General features: G+C 37.6%; 1 protein-coding gene across 2 annotated transcripts in view; it reads right to left on the bottom strand.

Moving 5' to 3' along the window:
• The window catches only part of LOC140737809 (vasculin-like), a 62,370-nt gene that overhangs the window by 5,163 nt on the left and 31,453 nt on the right, over positions 1 to 25,754 (bottom strand). For both annotated transcript variants that reach the window (XM_073064472.1, XM_073064473.1), the window contains exons 5-10: positions 24,213 to 24,433; positions 19,040 to 19,103; positions 16,173 to 16,357; positions 11,888 to 12,007; positions 10,459 to 10,626; positions 5,544 to 5,731 (exon numbers count right to left, since the gene is read on the bottom strand). In XM_073064472.1, the coding sequence (XP_072920573.1) occupies positions 5,544 to 5,731; positions 10,459 to 10,626; positions 11,888 to 12,007; positions 16,173 to 16,357; positions 19,040 to 19,103; positions 24,213 to 24,433 (946 nt within the window). The remainder of the gene's footprint in view (positions 1 to 5,543; positions 5,732 to 10,458; positions 10,627 to 11,887; positions 12,008 to 16,172; positions 16,358 to 19,039; positions 19,104 to 24,212; positions 24,434 to 25,754) is intronic.

Here is a 25,754-nt window from a genome sequence, read left to right as displayed (position 1 = left end):
CTCCCAGGTAACTACATCTGCAACAGGTGCACCGAGCTGCAGTTCCACAGAGAACATGTTACAGAAATGGAGCAGCAGCTTCATGACGCTTGGATCATACAGGAGGCTGAGGAGGTGACAGATAGGAACTACTGAAGGTAGTCACCCCTAGGTTGCAGGAGACAGGTAACTGGGTGACTGTCAAGAGAAGTAAGAGAAACGGCCAACCAGTGCCAAGTATCCTTGTGGTCGCTCTCCCCTATAATAAGTATTCTATTTTGAATACTGTTGAGGGGGACAACCTACCAGAGGGAGCAGCAGCAACTGAGTCTGGCACTGTGGTTCAGAAGAGAGGTGAAGAGGACTGCAGTATTGATAGGAGATTGCATATTTGAGGAATAGAGACAAGATTCTGTGGATGCAATAGAGACCCCCAGAGTCAGGGATGTCTCAGATGGGGCCCATGGCATTCTAAAGGGGGAGAGTGAGCAGCCAGAAGTCTTGGTACATATTGGCACCAATGACTCCTCACCTTTCATACCTCTGTCATGTTTACTGATGATATCAAGATAGGTGGATGGAAGGATGTGTTGAGCAAGCAGAGGCTACATAAGGGCTTAGATTAGGAGAATGTGCAAAGTCGTGGCAGATGGAATACAGTATCAGGAAGTGTACGGTTATGCACTTTGGTAGAAGGAATGAAAGTGTAGATTATTTTCTAAATGGAGAAAAATTTCAAATATCTGAGTGGCAGAAGGACTTAGGGGTTCTTGTGCAGGATTCCCTAAAAGTAATTTGCAAGTTGAGTCAGTGGTGAGGAAGGCAAATGCAATGTTACCATTCATTTCAAGAGGTCTAGGATACAAAAGGATGTAACGTTGAGGCTTTATATAGCACTAGTGTGGCCTCACTTGGAGTATTGTGAGCAGTTTTCAGCTCTTTATCTAAGAACGTGCTGTCATTGGAAAAGTTTCAAAGGAGGTTCATAAAAATGATTCCAGGATTGAAAGACTTATCATATAAAGAGTATTTGATGGCTCTGAGCCTTTACTCACTGGAATTCAGAAGAATGAGAGGGAATCTCATTGAAACCTATCAAATGTTGAAAGACCTCAACAGAGTGGATGTAGAATGTCTCCTATGCTGGGGGAGTCCAAGACCAGAGGACACAATCTCAGAATGGAGGGACATTCATTTAGAATGGAGGTTGGGAGTATTTTTAAGCCAGAGAGTGGTGAATCTGTGGAGTTCGTTGCCACAGGTGGGTGTGGTAGCCAAGTCATTGGGTATATTTAAGGTAGAGGTTGATCGATTCTTGATTAGTCAGGGCATGAGGGGATACAGGGATAAGGCAGGAAATTGGGACGAAGGGGAAATCAGCCATGATGAAATGGCAGAGCAGACCTGATAGGCCAAATGGCCCAATTCTGCCCCTATATCTTCTGCTCTCAATATGGCAATTAGTATATAATACAGAAAAATTGGAAATGATTTCTTTTCACAGGAAAACTAAAAAGCACATTATCTGAATGGTGCTGAGCTTGACAAAGGGACTAGGTGTCCCTCTGCATTGTGGAATATGCAAGAATCCTAAGTAATATAAAAAGTTCTTACAATTATCGCTGAAAAAAGTAATATAAAAGTAGGGAACTTATGCTTCGTTATACAAAGCAAAGGTATAACCACATCTGGAGTAAAATGCAATGTACAACTCTATTTTATTTTAGGAAGGACGAGAGCATTGAAAGCATTTTGGAGAAGGTTTACCACACTAGTAACTGGAATGTCTTAGGTGGGAAGTTTGGGCAGGCTAGGCTTCTATCTGTGGAGTTTAACAAATTAAGTGCAGAAAATATTACTTCTTGGATAATCTACAATTAGATATCACTGATTAAAATAATGAGTTAACATAATTATATTCCCCAAATATGTTAGCCAATGAACACCTCCAATACTACTTTATTATTTCTCATCAGTCTCCTTATGTACAGCTTAACATCACTTTATGGACATATATTCAACCCAAGTCCAAAGCTATTTTATGTAATTATATTTATTGTGTGTTTTTATTATCATTGTTATGTTCTTTATCTTCTGTGCTTTTTTGCTGCATCAGATCCAGAGTAACCATTATTTTGTTTTCCTTACAGTTGTGTACAGGAAATGACATTAAATAATCTCAAATCTTAGGAAAAATTTGTCCCTCTTCTAAAAGGTGGTGATGTTTGAAGTTATCTTACTAAAATAGCAGTGAAAACATTCTGAATAATCTTCAATCCAAAACTTTGAAGCAAGAATGGGGAGTAGACAGAATGTGGAGTCAAGGTTAGTTAGTTCAGTTATGATCTTACTAAATGGGAGAGCAGGCTTAAGGTGCCCACTGTCTTACTGCTTCAAATATGTTACTGTTGGGGAGGGTTTAAACTAATCTGGAAGGAGATGGGAACCAGTGTGATAGGACCGAGGATGGAGCAGTTGGTACAAGACCAAGAGACATAGCAACAGAATTAGGTCATTTGGCCCATTGAGTATGCTCGCCATTTAGTCACGGCCGATCCATTTTTCTTCTCGGCACCAATCTCCTGCCTACCCCCCACTCTCACCACCACACCCCCCCCCCACTCCGTATCCCTTCATGTCCTGACCAATCAAATATCTATGAATCTCTGCCTTAAGTATCCATAAAGAACTGGCCTCCATAGCTGCCTGCGGCAAAGAATCCCACTGATTCACCACTCTCTGCCTAAAGAAATTCTTCATCTTCATTCTAAAAGGACGCCCCTCTATTTGGAGGCTGTCCCCTCTGTTCTTAGACACCCCCACCACAGGAAACATCCTCTCCACATCCACTCTTTCAAGGCCTTTTATTATTTGATGGGTTTCAATTAGGTCACCCCTCATTCTTCTGAATTCCAATGAATACAGGCCCAGAGCCATCAAACACTCGTCATATGAGAAGCTGTTTAATCTTGGAATTATTTTTGTGAACATCCTTTGAACTTTTTTCAGTTTCAGAACATCCTTTCTACGATTAAGGGCCCAAAACTGCTCACAATACTCCAAGCGAGGCCTCACTAGTGCTTTATAAAGTCTCAGCATTACATCCTTAAATAAAAGTAGATGCAGTGTGTAGTGAGACTGGGAGGAAGGACAGGCAGATGACAGGCAAAACTGCAGTCAGTGCGATGAGTTGAGGTGTAACATGGGAGCAAAATCAAAAAGGGTGATGTGCACAGGACTGAAGGTGTCATATTTGAATGCATGCAGTATACGGACTAAGGTAGATTATTTTGTAGCACAGTTAGAGACTGGCAGTTTGACATTGAGTGCATCACTGAGTTGTGGTTGAAAGATTCATAATTGGGAGCTTAACATCCAATGACATGCCTCGCATCAAAAGGACAGGCAAGTGGCAGACAGGGTGGCATGGCTCTGTTGGTAAAAAAAAATAAAATCAATACTTAGATAAAAGGTGACACAGGATCAGAAAATGTAGAAACCTTGTATGTGGAATTAAGAACCTGCAAGCATAAAAAGCCCCTGATGAGTGCTACATATATACAGGCCCACAAACAGTAGCCAGAATATGCTATACAAGTTGCAATGGAAAATAGAAAAGGCATGCAATAAAGTCAATGTTACGTTAGCCATCAGGGATATCGATATACAGGGAGATTGGGAAAATCCAGTTGGTGTTGGATCCCAAGAGAGGGAATTTGTAGATTGTCTATCAGACGACTTTTTAGAGCAGTTCATGGTTGAGCCCACTAGGGGAAAGGCAATTCTAGACTGGGTGTTATGCAACAAACTAGATTTGATTACGGAGCTTAAGGTAAAGGAACTTTAAAAGGCATTTATTATTTATCATAATATAATGCTGCACGTGAGGCTGCATTACAAGGTAGAGCCCAGGGTCCTACACAAAAGATACCAGAATAGCTAAAAGATTGGCTTACTGGCAGGAGGCAAAGTGTGGGAATAAAGGTGGCCTTTTCTCATTGGCTGCCACTGACTAGTGGTGTGCCACATGGTTCAATATTGGGACAGCTTCTTTTCACGTTACATGGCTTTGTGACCCAGTTTCCAGCTGATATAAAGATGGGTGGTGGAATAGGTAGTGTTAAGGAAGCAGGGAGTCTGCTGAAGGACTTAGATTAGAAGAATGGGGAAAGAAGCAGCAGATGGAATATAGTGTAGGGAAGTGTATGGTTATGCACTTTGGTAGAGGGAGTAAAGGCTTAGATCATTTTATAAATTGGGAGAAAATTTGAAAATCAGAGGTATAAGGTACTTGGGAGTCCTTGTTCAAGACTCCCCAGAAGTTAATTTGCTGGTTGAGGCTTCATGTGGCGTTGGTCAGACTGCACTTGGAGTATTGAAAAACAGTTTTGGACTGCTTATCTATGAAAAAATATGCTGGCATTGGAGAGGATCCAGAGAAGTTTTACAAGAATGATTCCGGGAATGAAAAGGTTACTGTATCAGGATTGTTTGATGGCTCTGGGCCTGTATGTACTGGAGTTCAGAAGAATGATCGGGGATCTCATTGAATCCTACTGAATACTGAAAGGACCGGATAAAGTGGATGTGGAGAAGATGTTTCCTAAAGTGGCGGAGTCCAGGACCAGAGGGCACAGCCTCAGAATAGAGGGACGTCCATTTTGAACAGGGATGAGGAGGAACTGCTTTAGCCAGAAGGTAGTGAATCTGTGGACTTCACTGGAACAGACGGCTATCAAAGCCAAGTAATTGAGTATATATAAAGCAGAGGTTAATGGGATTTTGATTAGTCAGGGTGTCAAAGGTTATAGGAAGAAGGCAGAAGAATGGAGTTGAGAGGATAACAAATCAGCCATGATGGAATCGTGGAACAGACTCAATGGGCTGAATGGTCTATTTCTGCTCCTGTCTTATGGTCTTGTGTATGTCCATTTTTTGCTTGCAATCTAACGACTCTTGCAGTATTTAGTTCATCATTCATCCACTTGTTAACATTAGTAGTTTCAGGTATGGTACGATCAAATCATTTAGAAGTGTGAACTTTTAAGCTCAATTAACAAATACCATGTCAAACGCTGAATTGGTCAATTTTAACATAGACAATTATTAAACACCATAAACCAGTTTCTATATAGAAAAACTGGAAAAAGTAAGATTATTGGAAAATAGTCCCACTAAGATAATGACTTTAAAAAATAAGTCATTATGAAATAAGGTCCTGAGATAGAATGTTAAATTGCTACAGTCTGTAAGAGACAGATAGAGTGGTGAATGTGTACATAGTCATGCAAGTGGAGTTGGGGGGTGTGGGGGGGGAAGAGGACATGCATTCATAACCTCAGGTCATGGTTAGGCAGTGTAAACAGTACAACTCAAAAGCAAAAACAACTGGATGAAAATTACACTAAGACAGTGCCAAAAGTCATACTCACAGCAGGTGGCACTATACTGCTTAGGTGCTGCAGTGTATAGCAACATACAAATCTTTTGACTTATCTGCACTTTTAATGCATTTAAATCAATAGATAAATTGATGCTTAATGTCTGTGATTTTGTACACATACCTATGCTCAGCTTCCAGCGAACTTGATAAAATATTAGATTGGGGAAATGCTGAAGAGCGAATAGTTGCCTGGGATAGAAGTCGAGCATTTCCATTTTCCCTGGAATCACCATTTTTATCAAAATTTCTGTTTTTGTCTCTCTCCTGATGAGTATTCTTGTTGTGTTGCATGTTAAACATTTCATAATCCTGAGGACCAAGGCAAACAAAACATCTTGTAGACCTCTAGTTTGCTACCTCTTATTTCTTTTTTAAAAAACAGTGCATTTCTGGAGCAATGAAAAAAAGTCTAATTTTTAAAATTCCACTTTAAAAATACAAGTATATTGCACAATAGCATTTTACTTTAAAATAATACTGGAGACAAAAGATGCCAAGCTGATTGATAGGTTATTAGCAATATCAGATCCTTTTGTGCGCACAAAATAATCAATATTAAAATGCTGCAGGATGATAGAAATAAGTCTCATTCAAAACACAGCTGGAGAAAAGAAAATTTAAATGTATATTCCAATTTCCAGTTGTAGTAAATCTACATATATACAGAAACCAAGAATTATGAAGTCAAGAATATCTTGGCTCTCCAGAGACAGTTTAGACTTTGCTTGCAAGTTCACAAAAATCAGCTGAATCCTGAAGAAAACACTACAATTTCTTATTTCAAACTAAATTAATGAAATCATATTATCCAACGAAAATATCAGTGAAAAGTTAACTAGGTTTGATGTTTGGTCTCAGTGAAAATCTAGAAAAATCCATATTATGTTCTATATTTTTCCCAAGATGTCAAATAACTAACAATACAAATTCAAACTCAAGGGAATAATTAATTCTTAAAATAGAGATGTCAGTGAGAAGACCGGCCCATTTCTGGCTGGAAAGGGCCAACTCACCAAGTCATAAAATGTACTGACATTTGAGTAGGTTCTGTAGCTAGTAAGTTTAAAATTTGGGAGCATAATAACAAAATAAGTAGTTAGCTGTCATTTGTCACTTGGAGAAGATTTCTTAAGCACCAAGTCATATGTACTTGGAATTTCTGACCATGAACAGGTGCAGTAACAACTTACTGTCTTTTTAAATCTGGAAATACAAATTTTGCTTTTCATTTCCATGATTTTTTTTAAGTTGGGAATTCCTACAAAGAGATCTAAATTCTCATTCTCTGGATAATTAACAATCAAAATAATTAGGTCAATTATAACCATTGGCCAGAGAACAACACAGGAGTTTCTGCAACTCTAGAAGCCTGCTGATGATTTTACATCGAATGAAAGGTCATATGTACAGATGTCCACTGACGATTGTCCTGTGTTAAGCACTGTGCACAACTCATGAGGTACTCCACAGCCAAGTATAGCAAGACCTGAACAACATACAGGCCTGGGCTGATGGGTAGCAAGTGATATTTGTGTCACATAAGTGTCAGGCAAAGACAATATCTGACAAGAGAAAATGCAGCTTGCACCTCTGATCAATTAATTCCTCATTATCAATATGGATGATCAGAAACAGAACTGAAATAGCCAATATGCCTACAAGCAGGTCAGAGGCTAGGAATCCTGTGACAAGTAACTCATTTCCCTACTCCCCAAAGCTCATCTCCAATTTTCAAGGCTCAAGATGAAATACTTCCCCACTTGTCTGGATGAATACAGCATCAACCTTTAAAAATCCCCCATCCACAACCACTTGGTCACTCCATCATCAATGCACACTAACACCTATCAGCAAATCACTGAGCCTCCTTAAACACCACTTTCCAAGCCCATGACCCATACCAATCAGAAGACCAGGACAGCAAGAACACGAGAAGACTGACACCTGGAAGTTACCCTCCTAATCTCCTCATCTGAATTGGGAATAGACAAGTTCCTTCGACACTCCCTCCCTATAAACGTTGTGGATATACTCACACCTCAAGGATCACAGCATGTCAAGGAGGCAACTCACCATCCCCTTCGATCAACAATTAGAGACATACAACTAAATACTGGCTCAGCCTGATAAGCCACATCCCTTAAATGAATAATAATAAACAAAAACAGGTGAGCTCTACACTTGCTGAATGCAAGAAAAGAATTAAGGGCTGTTTGAACTACTGTTTTTATTTCAAAAGTTTTGTTCCTTGAAACAACTTAAATGTGGTGGCCTGGAATATCTACAATATTACAGCTTAGTTTTAAAATGATCATGCTGGTGTCTTTATCTGTAGCTGTATTTATTAGCCTATGTAAGCCATACACCTTTTAAACTGCAGTAACATTTTTAAGGATTTCTCTACATGGACATCAAGTTTATTTATGCTTTTCGAAGTAATGCTATTGATGCCAGTGCACACCTTGCTTATGGTATTCAAAGTGCATCACTGCAGATCTTCAGATTTAATACACCGTTTCAACACAGTGCCAATTTTAGGGACAAGTGTATCACTACACCTCTCCAGATTTAACTCAATCTGCCACATGTCTCTGTACTTCACCATGGTTTCCCTCTGATCAATTCCTCAAGTATTTTAATCATCATATATTGCTTTTCCAAGTTTTGGATCATTGACAAACACAACACATGCAAAGCCAACTCCGTTTTTCAAAAGCTGAGTAATGAACTCAAAACCAAATCTTTTGGGAAATTTTCTGCAAACACAAAGACACAGTCATTTTTGCTTCCTCTTACTGAGCCAATTTGGCATACATGCCACACTTCAGAGTTTCACATATTAATCTCAGTACTAAACCTTTTGCTCTTATCTGATCATATCACTTTCAAAAGCCCATATATGCAATACAAAATCTAGCAAAAGCTAGCTACTATAACAATCTAGCATACTTCAGACTTCAGTGCAGCCAGACTAGCACATTTTCCAGACTACTGCATGCTATCTCTTACCATAATACAAGAACATATTTAATTCAATCAACAACATCTCTTTAAGACATCAACATGTTTTAATGTGAGAACATTGCCTTCGCAGCCCTGACACTGAGCATTTAGGTTTCCAAAGAATGGAATAAGTGATCATTGGAGCATTACAGTATCTATTGCACTTCCATTACCTCAAACTCAGTCATTAGATAGCATCTTTATTCAAGTCACATTCCCTCATCTTGATGACACCGTGATCCAAGCTTTTGCCATTTCTGTCTTTACTCCTTGGAGAATTTAAGTTTACTACAAGTAATTTATCAGATTAATATAATTCAATATTTGTTTGAATTTTCTGCTGTACAACCCTGGATATGGCATGTATAATAAAGATCAAATAATAGAGCCTTTGATACTATGGTGGTGCAGACTAGTGGATTTTAGTATGATACACTTATGAATACCCAAATACACTTTCTTTTACACTGTGTCTTGTAGTACAACTTTCCAGTGAACTCAGTGTGTTTAAAAGGTGAAAGCATAAAGACCCCAGCTCGATCTGCAAACCTATGCATATTCCTGATCTCTGTTGTTCTGAAACCCAGATATGGCATCAGTCACACTTCGGACCCAAAGTCTAGACCTCGGCTGTGACCAGACACCCCATTTTCTCTCTGGACTCCCAGTGCATGTTCTGGACTAATGTGTGAACCACTATCAGCATTTCCAAAATGTTCGATGCTGGATTACTGGAGTTTTACTAAGCTTCTCAATACTTCAGCAAATTTTCAGCAATTTATTGTGACAGTTTAAATTTGGTAATACATGACTAAAGTGTGTCAAGATAAATGCTAAAGGATTATGTAACGGCAGAATAGCATAGAGAGATCAGAGAGATCAACAGAAAGATCAACTCAGCATAACCTCAGTTATAACAGAACTCACAAATCACTACCTTAAAATTTGAGATATGGAATAAAATTCATTCTTAGAGGTTCAACCTCAAAAGGAGGACCACAACCCTATCATGGTTTGGAGGCTTGTGTGCCTCAATGACACAGAAAGCTATGTTGACTGAAGTTAGGACTTTATGCTTGGTAGGGTCACTCATGCTAAACAGGTCAAAGAGTAAAGGACAGGCTAAGAGTGGTCCATCGGTCCTCCAGTTCGGGAGACCAGCTCAGGGCTAACAATCTTGACTGGTAAAACAAAATTGTTAAAGAAACACCAAAGAAGAATCCTTCTACATCACAGTTTGATGGCATTCCTGAGTCTCCAAATGGAACTTGCATGACCGAGTAGTGGGGAACCTACTGACAAGATGAAAGAAGCCCTAAACACCATCCGAGTTCAATGCTGCTCTAAACACTAGCGGCATAACAGGCAGAAAGTTTGAGGCTTAAAAAAATTTAGTACTTCTTTTCAACTCTCATTTCTTGATGCATGTGGAGAAGAGGCAGCTTCATGTTACAGGTAAAAACCAGTTTCTCAGAGCACAATCATCACTGCTCCCACCACTCTTGACTAGTAACCTGGGGAGAATCTGTAGCCTTGTTTTCATTCCTAGATAAAATTTTATCCTTGTGTATGCTAGTTTGTCCGAAAGCTAGGAGTTAGGAATAGGATCTTGGAAAGTAGAATTTTTCACACAGCACACAAGAAGCCATTTTCAAATAGTAACCACAAGAGATTCTGCAGATGCTAAAATTCTTAATGAACGCACACAAAATGTCAGAGGAACACAGCAAGTCAGGCAGCATCCATGGTCCCTACAAGAGATTCTGCCTGACTTTTTGAATTAATAGCTGTTGATGGCACAATGCACATTTGCTCTATCTTTTGAATATCTAATTATCAAACAGCTCCAAACAAGATTTATACAGAAATGTATAAACAATTCTAACATCAAATTTTGAATTAGTATGTTGAAAATATCAGTCCAATTAAATTTGCATTTAGTAATAACATACAGCCAATACAAGTTATAAAATACAAGTCCACAAAGTTAACATGAAAAATAAGTATACAAAAATTACATTAAGTAGAATTACCTTCTCTTTATCGATATCATCTCCATCATCAGGATACCCTTCCCCAGGCTTGTCCTGTTTCAAAGTCTTCAGAAATTCACTTTTTTTGTCCGATCTCATGCGTGTCAGTTTCAACATACGAGGCTGACTTGCTATATCAATTGGTGAGGAAGAATTTGAGCGACTATTCTGTTTAAAGAAATTGAATCAAGTTAATTCAAAAATGAATAACAACATAATTAAAATGCATTGACAGAGATATACTTGATTGCATTACTTGAAATGAGATTTAGATGGTCTTCTTTTGAGCTGGTCAACAGAAATATTCAAAAATGCTATCAGACTGCAATCACAATTGAACATGTCATGTTTAATCAAAATGAACGTTTTGTACTGAAGCAACTGGATGCACAAATGGCAACTTCACCCACACTTTTAATAAAACGTTTCCATATGCTTGGAGAAAACTAACTAGAACCTGGATAGGACTTTGAACCCAAGAATCACTCCAGTGATAATACACTCACAAGAAACATTTGCACACATTATACAAGATCAGAGAAGAGCATGCAACTACAACAAGAGTCTGAGTTATACAAGGAAGACTGGGCTGAATCACACAGTATGTTGGTTAACCAAATTTTTTTATAACATCATTTGATTTTTTATCAAAATTAAAAAATAAACCTTTTGTCATTAACAGAACTATGGAATTCTGAGGTTCTAATGGTTCCAGATTCTGCACCAAGAATCAAGTTGGCAATAGTACAACATTATTTTTCAGACTGAAGCACTGTAACAAGTAGTGTGCCACAGAGATTACTGCTGGGTCCACTGTTGTTTGCTGTCCACATTAGCAATTTGGATGCTAATATTGTCACGATGATTAATTAATTTACAGATGACATTAAAATTGTCAGTGTAATAACTTGGGATTTAATGGGTTATTTTGCACCATCACTGTGCACAGATCCTATATAGTGAGCATCAAACCAAAATCAATTATGTCAATCATCAAAACTGTCTTCCAGAATAGATAGATAGATAGATACGACAGGCGAGAGGAGAGACGAGACAAAATAAATTTGGCTCAAGAGAAAAACACCTGGGAGAGCAGCAACTTGGAAAATTACAAAAATTGGAACTACTCAGAACATTAGGTAGCTGTAAAGATAAATACAGTTAACATCCCAAATTGATAACCTGCTTAGTAAATATTACTTCTTTCTTCTCAGATGCTACACAACTTGCTGTGTATTTCCAGGATATTCTGTTATTATAAATTTAAGGCTGTTAACTGCAAGATTTGCAAATTGTGATTCAGTACATTTGAGCCAATATAAAAAGTTTGTTAAAATGTAGCACAAATGGAAATCAACTTAAACAAATGGACATTTACAAATTGCTTTATATACAGATTCAAAAATTAATATGCAAGGAAGATAGATACCTCCTTTAAAGAGTTTGGTGATGAACTGAAGGTCTGAGGTACAGGTTTCAAGAGCGCGTTGAAGCTGACAAATGGCGTTCCATGTTTATTCTCCTTTGCTGAACCTTTCCATTGTGCTGGCTAAATTTGAAAAATAATCAACAGGTGGCAAACAATTTACATACAGAACCATTAACCGGGGCTAGTGAATGGGTAGATGGGAAAAACAGATCGAAAAAAGAAAAATAAATGAAGCAGTAATGTGTGCAAGCACAGATGTGGGAGAAGGATTGAAACAGTGCAAGTGAAAGGAGTAATATATATAAAAAAAATACTAGATTATAAGCAACTGATGACAACAACTAAAACATACAAGATTAAAGATCAAACAGAACAGCACAAGCTATTTCTTGCGAGTAGCTAGATAACTAGTTTAAGTTTCAGTTTTCCCCTCAAATCCAAATCTGCTCTTTAAATCTGACTTTTTCTGTGTTTACAGATTAAAGGAATCTGAGAAAACCACGAATATGCTTATGCTCATTTTTCTTTTGGAATGCTGGAAAGGTTAAAAAGCATTGGGGATGACAGGATGAAAAATTGGAGGCACAGATCACAAACGGACTCCATATTTTCCCAAATGTGTAAAAAGTACTAAATGCACTGGAAAATTTCATCCAATTATGGGCATCACTTCGAAAAGGACATAAAAGCCCATTTACTAGAATGATTTCAAGAACTAAAGTGCTGGATAAATTGGAAACTTGACAGTTCCCTTTAGGGTAGAAAAGCAGAGAAGAATAATAGAATCAATTCAGATATTGGGAGGGTTTAGGTAGATAAATGACTGCAAATAGTTGAAGAGTTTAACATTTTACTTTCTTTTTCTGATTTTGTTTTCGAGAACACAAAGTTACTTTTTCATTTTATTGAGAGTCTAAGAAATCTTGCTCTGAAAATTTCCATTAGTTTTGCCTTCTTTTGTGACTTATACAACCCTTTTACTACCACACTTCAGAAGTTCAGTTGAAATAGGTTTCTTCATATCTATTTGTAAGAAATTCAGCCTCTGTTGTCCTCTAAATCTGATTCAGTTCTTACCCAAATTATTGATATGACCTCAACAATATTTTCTTGAGCACCAATTGTTTCTTAGATCTTAATAACTAAAGAGGTCAAATAATTATACAAGAAAAACTTGTATTGTACTTTACAGTAGAATGCAACATTTATCTGAATCAGACTGCATTTACATGAGTGATAGTAGCTCAGAAGGGAAGAGGAGTGCAGTAGTGATAGGAGATTCCATAGTAGACAGCTGATACTTTGGACTTGAAAGAAACATCCAGATGGCATGTTGCCTCCCAGGTGCCAGGGTCAGGGATGTCTTTGATCAGGTCCACAACTTTTGAGAGGGCATCCGAGTAGCAAGAAGTTATGGTATATATTGGTACCAACACCACAAGTAGAAAAAGGGAGGAGCCCTCAAGAGAGAATATAGGGAGTTAGTTACAAAGCTGAAAAGCAGGGCCTTCAGGGTAGTAATCTTCAGATTGCTGCCTGTGCCACACATCAGTGAGGACAAGAATAGATTTATTTAGCATATAAATGTGTGGCTGAGGAATGGGTGCAGCGGGCAGGGATTCTGATTTCTGGATCATTTGGATCTCTTCTGGGGAAAGTATGATCTGTATAAAAAGGGACTGGTTACACCTGAACCCGAAGGGACTGATATCCTTGCAGGCAGGTTTGCTAGAGCTGTTGGGGAGGGTTTAAACTAATTTGTCAGGTGGGGTAGGAACCAGAATGATAAGGATAGGACAGTTCATGTACAAGCTAGATGCAGTGTGTAGTGAGACTGTGAGGAAGGAGAGGCAGATGATAGGGCAAAATTGCAGTCAGTGGGATGAGTTGAAATGTAACACTGGAGCAAGCTCAAAAAGGGTGAAGAATACAGTATACAGAATACAGAATAAGGTATACAGAATAAGGTCAATGATCTTGTAGTGCAGTTAGAGACTAGCAGGTATGACATTGCGGGCATCACTGAGTCACGGCTGAAAGAAAATCATAGTTGGGAGCTTAACATCCAAGAATAAATATTGTATCAAAAGGACAGGCAGGTACGCAGACAGACATGGTGCAGTGGCTCTGTTCTAAGTTAAATCCTTAGAAAGCAGTGAATTAGGATCCAAAAATGGAGAAAGTCAAAAACATGATAAAGCCTGCAAATCCAAAGCAGCACACAAAATGCTGCAGGAACTCAGCAAGTCAGGCAGTGTATCTACAGAAATGTTTCAGGCCAGGGCCCTTCTTCAGGACTGGAAAGGAAGGGGGAAGATGCCAGAATAAAGATGCAGAATCCTTGTGGGTAAAATTAAGAAACTGTAAGGGTAAAAAGACCCTGATGGGAGTTATATAGAGCCCTCCGTACAGTAGCAAGGATATGTGGTACATATTACAATGGGAGATAGAAAAGGCATGTCAAAAGGACAATGTTACAATAGTCACGGAGGATTTCAACATGCAGGTAGATTGGGAAAATCAGATTAGTGCTAAATCCCAAGAGATGGAATTTGTAGATGCCTACAAAATGGCTTTTTAGGGCAGCTCATGGTCAAGCACATTAAGGGAAAAGACAATTCTAGGTTGGGTGTTGTGTAATGAACTAGATTTAATTAGGGGGCTTAAAGCAAAGAAACCTGTAGGAGGCAGTGATCATAACATGATAGAATTCACCCTGCAATTGAGTGGGAGAAGCTAAAGTCAGATGTATCTGTATTACAGTGGAGTAAAGGGAATTACAGAGGCATGAGAGAGGAGATGCCCAAAGTTGATGGAAAGGGGACACTATCATGGATGACGGCAGAACTGCAATGGCTACAGCAATTTGAAAGTTGTAAGATAGATACATCCCAAAGATGAAGTATTTTAAAGGGTGTATGAGGCAACCTTGGCTAAAGCAAAGACAGCATAAAAGCAAAAGAGAGGGCATATAATAATGCAAAAATTAGTGGGAAATTAAGAGGATTGGGAAGCTTTTTAAAAGCCAACAGAAGGCAACTAAAAAATCCATAAGGAGAGAAAAGATAAAAAATGAAGGCAACCTAAAAAATAACAGAAGATGCAAAAAGTTTTTTTTCCAGATATACGGAAAGTGTAAAAGAGAGGCAACAGTAGATATCGGACCACCGGAAAATGACAATGGACAGGTAGTAATGGGGGACAAAGAAATGGCAGATGAATTTAATAAGTATTTTGCATTAGTCTTCACTTATGGACACTGTCAAGGGACAGAAGGGAGTGTAGTTGTTATTACTAAGGAGGAGGAGCTTAGGAAACTGAAAAGCCTGAAGATAGATACTACACCACAGAGTTTCGAAAAAGGTAGCTGAAGAGATTGTGGAGGCATTAGAAATGATCTTGCAGCAATTTCTAAATTCTGGAATGGTTCTGGAGGACTGGAGAATTGGCAAATATCACTCCATTCTTAAATAAGGGAGGGTAGCAGAAGAAAGGAAATCAGAGGCCAGCTAGCTGGACTTCAACAGCTGGGAAGATGTTGGAGTCCATTATTAAGGTTAACTTGGAGGTTAAGATGGTGGCAAGGAAGGCAAATGAAATGTTAGCATTCATTTCAAGAGGACTAGAATGTAAAAGCAAGGATGTAATGTTGAGGCTTTATAAGGCATTGTATAGACTGTACTTGGGAGTATTGAGAGTAGTTTTGGGTCCCTTATCTGAGAAAAGTTGTGTTGATATTGGAAATGTTCTAGAGGTGGGTCATGAGAATGATTCCAGGAATTAAAGAGGTAATGTATGAGGAGCATTTGATGGCTCTGGGCCAGTACCTTCTGGAGTTTAGAAGAATTAAGGGAGTGATCTCATTGAAATCTATCAAATAGTAAAAAGGCCTAAATAAAGTGGATGTGGAGAGGAAGTTTCCTATAGTGGGGGAATCTAGAATTGAAGGGCACAACCTTAGAATAGAGGGACATCCATTTGAAACAAAGATGAGAAGGAATTTCTTTAGCCAGAGGGTAGTGAACCTGGACTTCCTTGCCACAGACAGCTGTAGAGGCCATGTCATTGGGTACATGAAAGCAGAGATTAATAGATTCTTGATTAGTCAGAGCATCAAAGGCAAGAGAATGTGGTTGAGAGGGATAATAAATCAGCCTTGATGAAATCGATTAACCAATGGCCCAATTAACTGGAGTCCACTGAATATTCAAATAAAGGGGGAAAACACTAAGAAGCTGTTCATAGCATAAATTAAACTAGTTATTGTTGCTTTGTCTCAATTTACCTTTGATGGAGGGCCAGCAGCTTTGGGAACCAATCCCTTATATACACTGGGTCCTGTCCCATTCTTTACAGGCTGGGGATGAGAAACCCCTGTCAGTGGGTATCCTGGTAGTATTGGTTCTTCTTTAAGGACCTTTTTAATGACCAGCATTTTAGACGTTCTAGATTTTGGATTTGGAGGGTTTTCTGCAAGAAGAAACATATTTCAACTTTAAAATGAAATTGTTATCAACAATTATGGAATTCCTGCAACTTAAACACAGGATTTTATCAATATGTAATTGAAAAGACCTTTTTAACCTGATATAGGCATTAAGAAGCAAAGTGACTTTAACCCGGTGTACATTATCTGATCCAACCCCAACAAAAGCAAAGAGAAGGAAAAAAGATTAGTTCTGGATCAAGAATAAGACAATTACACAAGACCTATTTTCTTAGGCCAAACTGGGTGACTTTACTCTTGCTCAAAATGAGCTCCATTCAACAGTTTCAGCAATTCCTCTTCCCATCTATAAAACTATACCTTTAAATGCATTGTTACTGTCAATGCTGTTACATTTCTTTTTGCATTTCTTTACAATAGCAAAAAAAATGCCAGAGATCTTTTGACCCAGCATTCCCCAATCAATCTCAACCAATTACTCACAGCCTCCATTTTCTACAATCTGTTTACCATCGTAAACATTCTAAAAGGTACCTTACTGGAGTATAAGAAAACACCTCTCTGCAGTTGAATACCAAATTGTCATGACATAGTGTTGGACACAGATGAGTACAAGAGACAAAGGTTTAGGTGTAGTTTGAGTGTTCAGGACATCAAAAGATTACATTTTAAAATTTGTTCCTTGCATCAAAGGCTTCACAATCGAAGCTTAGTAAACCCATAGCTCTACTACAGGTGGTACCAACTAAACAAAGATGATCTAAAATAATGGTTATTCAACATGTGAATTTTTTTTTATTTTTTTTAAAAAAAGAAACTGCAGAAGCTGGGAATCACAAATAAAAACAGATGATGCTTGAAAATACCAGCACTTCAGGCCACCAACCGATGAGGCACCTTTGAACTGAAATGTTACCCCCGTTTCTCTTCTCAAGGATACAGCCTAACCTTTCTTTTTATCTTATAGTTATTCAATGCTGAAAGATCAGAGAACAATAGCAGGCACAACTCATTGGTACTTTAGTTTATTCTTTTTACACTTTCCTTTTGAAGATTAAATATGTCATTGAGGAATATAGAGTTGTAATACATTAATAAAGTTCTGAAATCACAGATTGCTGCAAATCTGATACTGAAGTTCAATACCAATACAGTCAAACTCTATTAACTCGGAAGTTACTTTAGTCAGTACTGTAGTGGTGCCAGACTGGCAGATTCTCTGGACTATCAGTTGATTAATACCCAAAAAACCCTTAAATTTTTTAAAGACATTATATTACAGTAATACAATATTTTTCTAGGGAATCTGTCAAATCTCAGAGAACATGGGAACCAGCAAGGCTTATTGGACCCTGGTGTGACACTGGGAATGTTGGAAATGGTGCCAAATGGAGAATTACTGAGATTTCTGAATGGTCATAGAGGATTATCAGACCTTTACCATACACATTTCCTTAAAATTTTAGAAGATAACTATGTTACAATAACTCAGGAGAATAACATTACATCTGCATACTGTGACTAAAAGGAATAAATAGATAGTGGTCATTGTTAAATAAATGAACAAAAATAAGGAATTCCAGTTTTGTTTGGAAACTTGTGTATGTAAATTTAGTCAACTAAATGCTTGGATTTGGACTTCAGTATCTCTATTTTTCAAGAAAAAACAAAAAACAATTTAAGATGGAGAACTGGGTATTCACTGTTATTTTATGAGTTTCATAAAATACTTTAGTAAGCTTTGTGTCTTAAAAATAATACTACTGTTAATTATTCAACTGAAAACTATTTTGCATGCATTTTTCAAATGACTTTTCCTGCCCATTAAGAAACACACATCTTCGGGGAGCAAACCCATTTTTTTCACCTACTGATCTATCGCTTTGTTACAGAGACGTAGACAAAACAGACAGCAGTTCAAACTGTTATTAATGTATTGACATCAACTCATTCCCTAAAGCACTGCATTTTGAATTCTGCAAAAGACAGAAATTTCACTGAAGTTTTGCAGAGATGTTAAGTAACAAATTTCACTAACAACCATTTGCATAATTGATAAGATGAATATTACACAGACTTAAAACAATAAGTAGTAATGTGGCTTATTTGAGAAATTCAATATTGTTTTATATATCAATATTTCTTGTTTACTCATACAACTAGAAAATAAGGATTAAAACACATTAGAAAATAGGATAATAGCAAATATAATGTGAAAATAGAAAATAGATTATGAAAACTTTATATTATTTCCTGGAAGAATCTAAATAGAGAAAACAGCCCTTACATTTAGGCAAGTCCATCATTCAACAAGTAAAGTGACATTCCTAATCATCAGCTATTGTAATTTTATTTAAGTGACTGAAAAAATTATTTTCCATAAAAAAATGCAGGATTAAGTAAGGTCTTAGTTTAACGGCCTTCCACCCAAGTTATCTAAACTATAGAGATGGTGTCTATCATTGACACTGACACATTTCACAGTAGACTACTTGATCCTCATGCATCTTATTGTACTACAGTTTCTTTAGCTAATAAAACTGAATGTTAAATATTTCAAGCCCCTGGGAAAAAAAAGTGTATGTCTCAGTATACATGCTTGCAGCTTTGATATCCTTGCTCTGTATAATGTTAGCTCATTTGAATCCACAGTCTTTTTACATTGCTCATGTAATAGATTACTGCCAACAAAATCAGTTACTCACCCCACACTCCTGCAATAGATTTGTTCTTGCCAAGTTCTTTTTTCGACTCAGGATTGAGAGATGGCTGGATGGAGGAAAAGAAAGATAACTTTAATAAGGAAGTAGCTTCACCTTTTTCTCCATTACAACCTACATCATTAAAGAAAAATAAATTTTGAATACACTGAGAATTTACTTAAAAAATAACACTAATCCTCAGTACATGAACATAATGCTCGACTGTTATGACGCATTTTGGTAACAATACAGTCCATAAAATATCACAATAGAAGGAAGCCTCGAGTTGCTCTCCATTCAACAGAATCATGGTTGGTCCTCTACTTCAAGCCTGTTTTGTCTATATATAGACATCAATTCCTCTAGTCACAAAAATAAAATACATGAACCTCAGCTTCGACTCTACTTAATGTTTAATATCATCAAATCTACAGAATAAAGAACAACAGAAGATTCCCAATCCTCTGACAAAAAGAAAGTTATTTGTTAGGCATCCCACAAAAGTGGGCAAGACTAATTATACAATGAAACGTGATCATAAGAACATGAAAACAGAAACAAGAATAATTAGAAATAGGAATAAGATCATGACTGATCCTTCAATTCAGTATTGCTTTGTTGTATTAATTATATATTTTTCATAATTTTATTTCTTTAACATTACAGAGCTATCTACCCCTTCTTGAATAAACTCAGCAACTGAACCACAAGATCCCTCGTATGGACAAAACAATTCAATGACATGTTACCTTCTGGATGACAAAATTACTCTGCATGCTTGGTCTAAATTCTCCTAAAATTCCCTGGTTTAGGAGACCACAGTCTAGTCACATCATTCCGACATCTTATCAATTGAGCTCTGGAAGAACATTTTTGTTTTAATGTCATCACCTCTCATTCTTCTGAACAGTCAACTTAAACCGCTCAGAATAAGACAAACCAATCAGGAATCAATCTTGTGGATCTTGGTTGCACTACACCCAAGACAAATATTTCTTCTTGGTAGGGAGACCAAATTTGCACTACATTCCAGATACAGTCTCAAAAGCTATGAACAACGGAACAAAACATATTTGCTCTTGTACTCAAACTCTCTTACAATAAACAGTAACATGCCGGTGCATTCCATGAAGTCCAGCTTTCAAAGTGAAATCCCCTTCGTTGTAAATGCAAATATGTGAAGAAACTAGAAATTGAAGGAACTAAACAATTCAGCTACCCTTCTTACTTTATCGATTTCCTATAGTGACATCATTGACCACTGCAGAGCCAGAAGAGAAATGGAAACTAGCTCCCAAGCAAACAACAAACATCACTCAGGTGTTTCACCTTTTAACTTTTCTCCAGAATAAATTACCAGTCGTGGAACACATTGCATTTTCCTGGCAGCCTCAGGAAAATAATTACCAAACCAAAAATTGCTGCACTGCTATTAACTGCCAAAAGCAGTTTCAATTTTAGATTTCAGGATTATGCTGGGTTTTTTCCCTCCTGCTTCTCATTTCCAATAGTTTGTTGGCTTTGTTGATATCAAACACAGTAGAAATGACTGAAAGAATTTTCCAATCTCAAAAGCGCTTCATCAATACCCCACGCTTCAAAAATTTATTTATCTAAGCATTATGATTTACCTGTCTCCTTGTTTAAACGTATTCTCCTTCAAAAAGCAGATTTAAATATAACATTCACAGCTTAAAGCAAATATGAAAACAATGCAACAACATCAAATCTAAATTTGGATTCTTAGTACAATTAATGTGAAGGATTATGTATAAACTCAAGCTTGATGTTTTTTTGGAACTGTGGTAATTTATGATCTGATATCCTGTTTTCCAATGACATTTTCAAGCTTTCAGCAGAGGAAAAAATCCTATGTGACAAACACATATAGATGAATTTCCAACATTACTGTATCATTAAACTTCAATATATTAGCAGATCTCTAGTGGCATCTCTCAGCGAGTTACAGCACATAAAAAAATCATAGCAGCTGAAAATAGGACCCCTGCCAGACATCTGAGATAGTATCATTGATAAATCATTGCTGTGCTTAGAACAACTCAGAAAATGCTGATTTATATCAATGTGTTATATTCTGCATGAACGTACAAGTTCACAGTAAATCAGACTAGTTGCATCCTGTGACTATTTCTTTTTAAAATTTGCATTGCACAATTGTCTATGATTTTGTAAAAATGATAATAAAATTTTATATCCTCCATATTAAAGAATATATTTGAAGTTGAAATAAGCAAAATGAATCAGCTGGATTTGTGCCGGTTCTCCAACAGTTGATACAGAAAAAGCGGAATGGGGGGGGGGGGGGGGGGGAAACGGGAGGTGTTCAATCTATTTCTCACTTGAATGGGTTTACATGCACACACACAAACCAGAATTTCTCAGATAGCAAATTAGACTTGCAATTTATCCTTTATATATCCTTCATTTAAATTTTGAAAAGCCAATTAACAATAAAGCCAGAGAAACTAAGATGCAGGCAGATAACAAGAGCCCAAGTCTTTGATGCAGAAAAACAAATTCACACATATGGCTGAATAAGTATGGCGAATACATCACTGAAGACCAAGTAGCCTGAAGGCCATCATTTTGTATTTTTAAACCAATGTCTCAAACTTAGAAACATTCAGAATAAATGAAGTGTTCTAGCTCCAAAAGAATACATCTTTTCATTACCCAAGGCATTGAGTAATCCACTCCAAGGGCAGCAAAGTGAAATATTTTCCTTCTAATAGCATCTAAATTAGCATAATTGTGCTTGTGAAGAGCACATCCATGATGTCTTACTTCGCAGCTTGCAACACAAACTGGTCATCAAACAAAGGGTACAAAATGTCAGCTGTTCCCTTGGTGTTGCACTGATTTTGTAAAATGCACTGAATGTTTAAGTACATGACACATTGCATTTGTACAACACTTTCAATAGATAAAATGTCTCAAAGCCCTCCAGACAAGCAAAAAGCATTCAAATTGCAACAGCCAAAACAAAAAAACAGTGCTGGTATTCAAGACCAGAAGATCTTAAGTGTTTAAAATTTAAAGATATTTTTAAAAATGAACAGATTTAAGAAAGACAATTGAAGCTCATGATGCATGGAAAGTAAACACTAACAGTACTGAGTGAAGCATGGAATGCAAAGAAGAGCAAAGTTCTCCAAATAAACTGGAAAATTCAAATAATGGTCATTTTACAAATCAGACATTGATCAGACCAGTTTAGGTCAGTGTGCCCAGGCCATGGAGCAGTTATACAAAGCAGAACTGTTGCGTGCATTTATTAAGGAAGATGTTCAAAACAAAGCAAATCAGGGGAACATTTAAATCTTCAAACCAGAAGGCAACAAAAGCATCAATAAAGATTTTAAAGTAAAGAATGAAAGTTGGTAGTTTGGATTGCAATGTCACCTCAGAGTCAAATAAGATAAGAAACTGCAGGAGATAATGGACAGGAACATTACTTGAGGTTCCTTGGCAGTAGCTCACAGTCACAGGGCCCAAAGGGTAGTAGATGCAGGCAATAAACAATCTACAAAGCAGGAAACCACTCCTAAAAGATTCTGCTTTACCACTGAAACCAATATGCAGCAGACTGAAGGAAAGTTTCTTTTGCTAACATGAAACAGAAAATTTGCCACTGGGACATAGATGTTTGCTTATATTGCAATATACAACCACAATACCTTTGATTAGAAAATGTTGGTCAAGGTTATAAGCTCAAGGTCATATTGTAAACATAAAACATTAACAATATACTTATTGCCCGGGATCAAAGCAATTTCTAAGTTCAGGTTGTTTGTATATTTTCATTTGTGATCACCTTAGCACAATACTGCAAATTGTACCTGCATTCTTTATCTCATCATACTGTGCTCCTTTCAGTGTTGACTTGATGAAGACTAGCAAATATGTAGAATATCTTTGAAAACATAAGAGACTGCAGATGCTGGAACATGAAGCAAAAATAACAAACTGTTGAAGGAACTCAGCAGGTCAGGCAGCATCTGTGAGGTAGAGGGATAATGATGCAGGGTCTCAACCAAAAACATCAACTATCCCTCCACCTCTAGCAGTTTATTTTCTTTTCTACTCAAAAATATCTGCCTCTTTATCCAATCAGATTAATCTAGTGTTTTATCCTGTACTTGTCTATCTTATGCCTAGATCGTTTCCCTAGCTCACTCCAAATTGCCTTTCATCAAATGGCTCAAAGATCATTCTATACTTTTACACTCTTCAACATTGTGCTTCTCTCCATACTTAGATTAAAAATAATAACTGGACAGAAACAAATCCAAAAACTAAGGTTAATTTAAACAATTTAAAAGGTCTCGATGGAATGGCCAGAGAGAGGATTTTTCCTATTGCGGGGGCATATAGGACTGGGGGCACAGTCTCAGAATACAAGGACATCCCTTTAAAATAGAGTTGAGGAGAAATTTCTTTAACCAAAGGATGGTGAATCTGTGAAATTCACTGCCACAGACGGTTATGGATGGTTATTGGTATACTTAAATCAGAGGTTGATACGTTCTTGATTAGTAAGGGCGTCAAAAGTAGAGGGAGAAGGCAGGAGAATCAGGCTGAGACCTGATCAGACATAATGGAATAGTGAAGGAAACTCAAAAGGCCAAATGACATAATTCTGTTCCTATGTCTTAAGGTTGCTCATGTTTCCAGTGGCTTAGAAAAAAAGAACAATATTCTAAAGTTATACACGGCAGAGGGGTCTACTCTTGAAAGTACAGAGTTAGGCTTCCAGTCATTTAGAATGCTGGCCAGGAAACAGAAGGTCATAAGCATGCAAGTTTCAAATATAGCCATGGACACGAAATGATCACACCTAAAAACACAAAAGAAATGGCCCCTCATACCACTTATCTATAAATTGATAGGGGATGAACAACAGTGGAGTACAGAATTTTGTGTATTTTTTTAAAAAGTAAACAAAATATAACTTAAATTTAAATTACAGGATGTATTGCAACTTGCATTCAGGTTTCTGGAATAACTTCCAAATGCATGCACAACATCTTAACCAAGATAGTGAAGGCCTTTTGGAACCACTAATGACATATGTATGATTTGATGAATTTACAAAATAAATGAGAACAAAAGATATTAACATGAAGTCTAAGATATTTCTTAAAAATTAACCTACAAAATCCTCAGCCTCAAATTGTTTGGACTTCTCCTTTCCTTCCCTCTTTCCATTTTCATCTTCCGTTAAGTTATTCTCGTGCAGTGGTGGGGCTTTTCCTCCATGAAAAGTACCACTTCGAGCTCGGGAATTTCCTCCATGGTAGCCACTTCGTTGATTTACTGTTTCGGTGCCTCGTGCTTGTGACCGCCAACCATTCTTCTCTTTTCTTCCAAAGTTTCCTACAAATCAAACATAGTTTATTCCCAATCTGCAAATAATAAAATAAACCACTTTCATGTGGTGGGTGATTCTGTAAAGAAAAGTCCTGCAGTATATTGTTCTTCAAGATATTTGCAAAAGATTGCCATTCAGAAGGGGAGGGTTGAAGCTCTTGAGATGAATTACATCTATCTATTTTACATGGTTTGCAGAGCAAAGCCAGGACAACTGGATCCAGTGGAGTGATGACAAGTTTTAAGTCAAACAAGAGGACTGGACTGGCATTTGTAATGCTTCAAATGTCATTGTGCATCATTCTATCAACTTAATTTATTAATAGAAATTAATGTGCAAAATAAAGAGTTTATTAAGTAACTAGCAGGACAAATGTAGTACATGTAACGGGAGTTTTTTTCTTTTCTTTGTTACTGTGTATGTAATCAAAATGGCGTCTTTGTTTTGTTACAAGTAGGAATCCTGGCGCCTGAGTTAATAGTAGGAATGCTAGGTTCTTTGTTATGATAAGTGTTGGAAGCTTGTTTGGGACTGTAAACTGATTGTTGGTGGGGACTTTTGGGAGTCGGCACGATGGAGTGAGAGAGAGAGGACGGGGTGCTGGAAGCTGGGCGACGGTACGGACCCCGAGCGGGAGTCCCCGGCCCAAGGTTTTCGGTGATGAGAGGAGACGGAGACAGAGGAGTGTGGAGCGACTGGTCGACCACCGTGGGGGTCCCAGGAGGCGGGTCGAGGAGTTCGGAGGGGGATCGAATACCAGAAGACTTCAGTAATTGAGCTCCAACGGTTGTGCACGAAGTGGTTTGGACTTTGATAAGTTTGGCGCCTTTTCTTTTTTTTCTCTTATTCATATATACTGTATCGTTAGTAATCGCTTAGTTATAGTAATCCTTATAAATTGTACTCATTTAATCGCATAAGGTGTACTGTCTCTTTTTGGGCGAGGCGGGGACATCACACAGCATCCACACCAGCTGATTACCCAGCTTGGCGGGGCCGAAGGCTGCTCCCCCTAGACTAGAACGAGTTTGAGCGATGCCTGAGGTGACCCAGGGGTTACATACATCTAGATTTTCAAGAAGGCATTTTGTTAAGTTGCCACAGAAAAGCTTGTTATGCAGGATTAGAATTTATGAGATCAGAGGTACTGTGTTAACATGGATGGATTGATTTTTTGTCTGTTAACCATAGGAATAAACATGTTAGCTTTAATGTAGACAGGTTCAAACTATGGAGAAGTTGCATGGATCAGCTTCCAGCACTCAGTTACTTAAAAACTCTGCAAATGAATTTGAGGAAAAGACCATTCCCAGCATGATGACATAT

Source organism: Hemitrygon akajei, chromosome 13 (genome assembly GCF_048418815.1).
Source record: "Hemitrygon akajei chromosome 13, sHemAka1.3, whole genome shotgun sequence".
Lineage (NCBI taxonomy): Eukaryota > Metazoa > Chordata > Chondrichthyes > Myliobatiformes > Dasyatidae > Hemitrygon > Hemitrygon akajei.
This window is presented reverse-complemented; position numbering and strand designations above follow the sequence as displayed.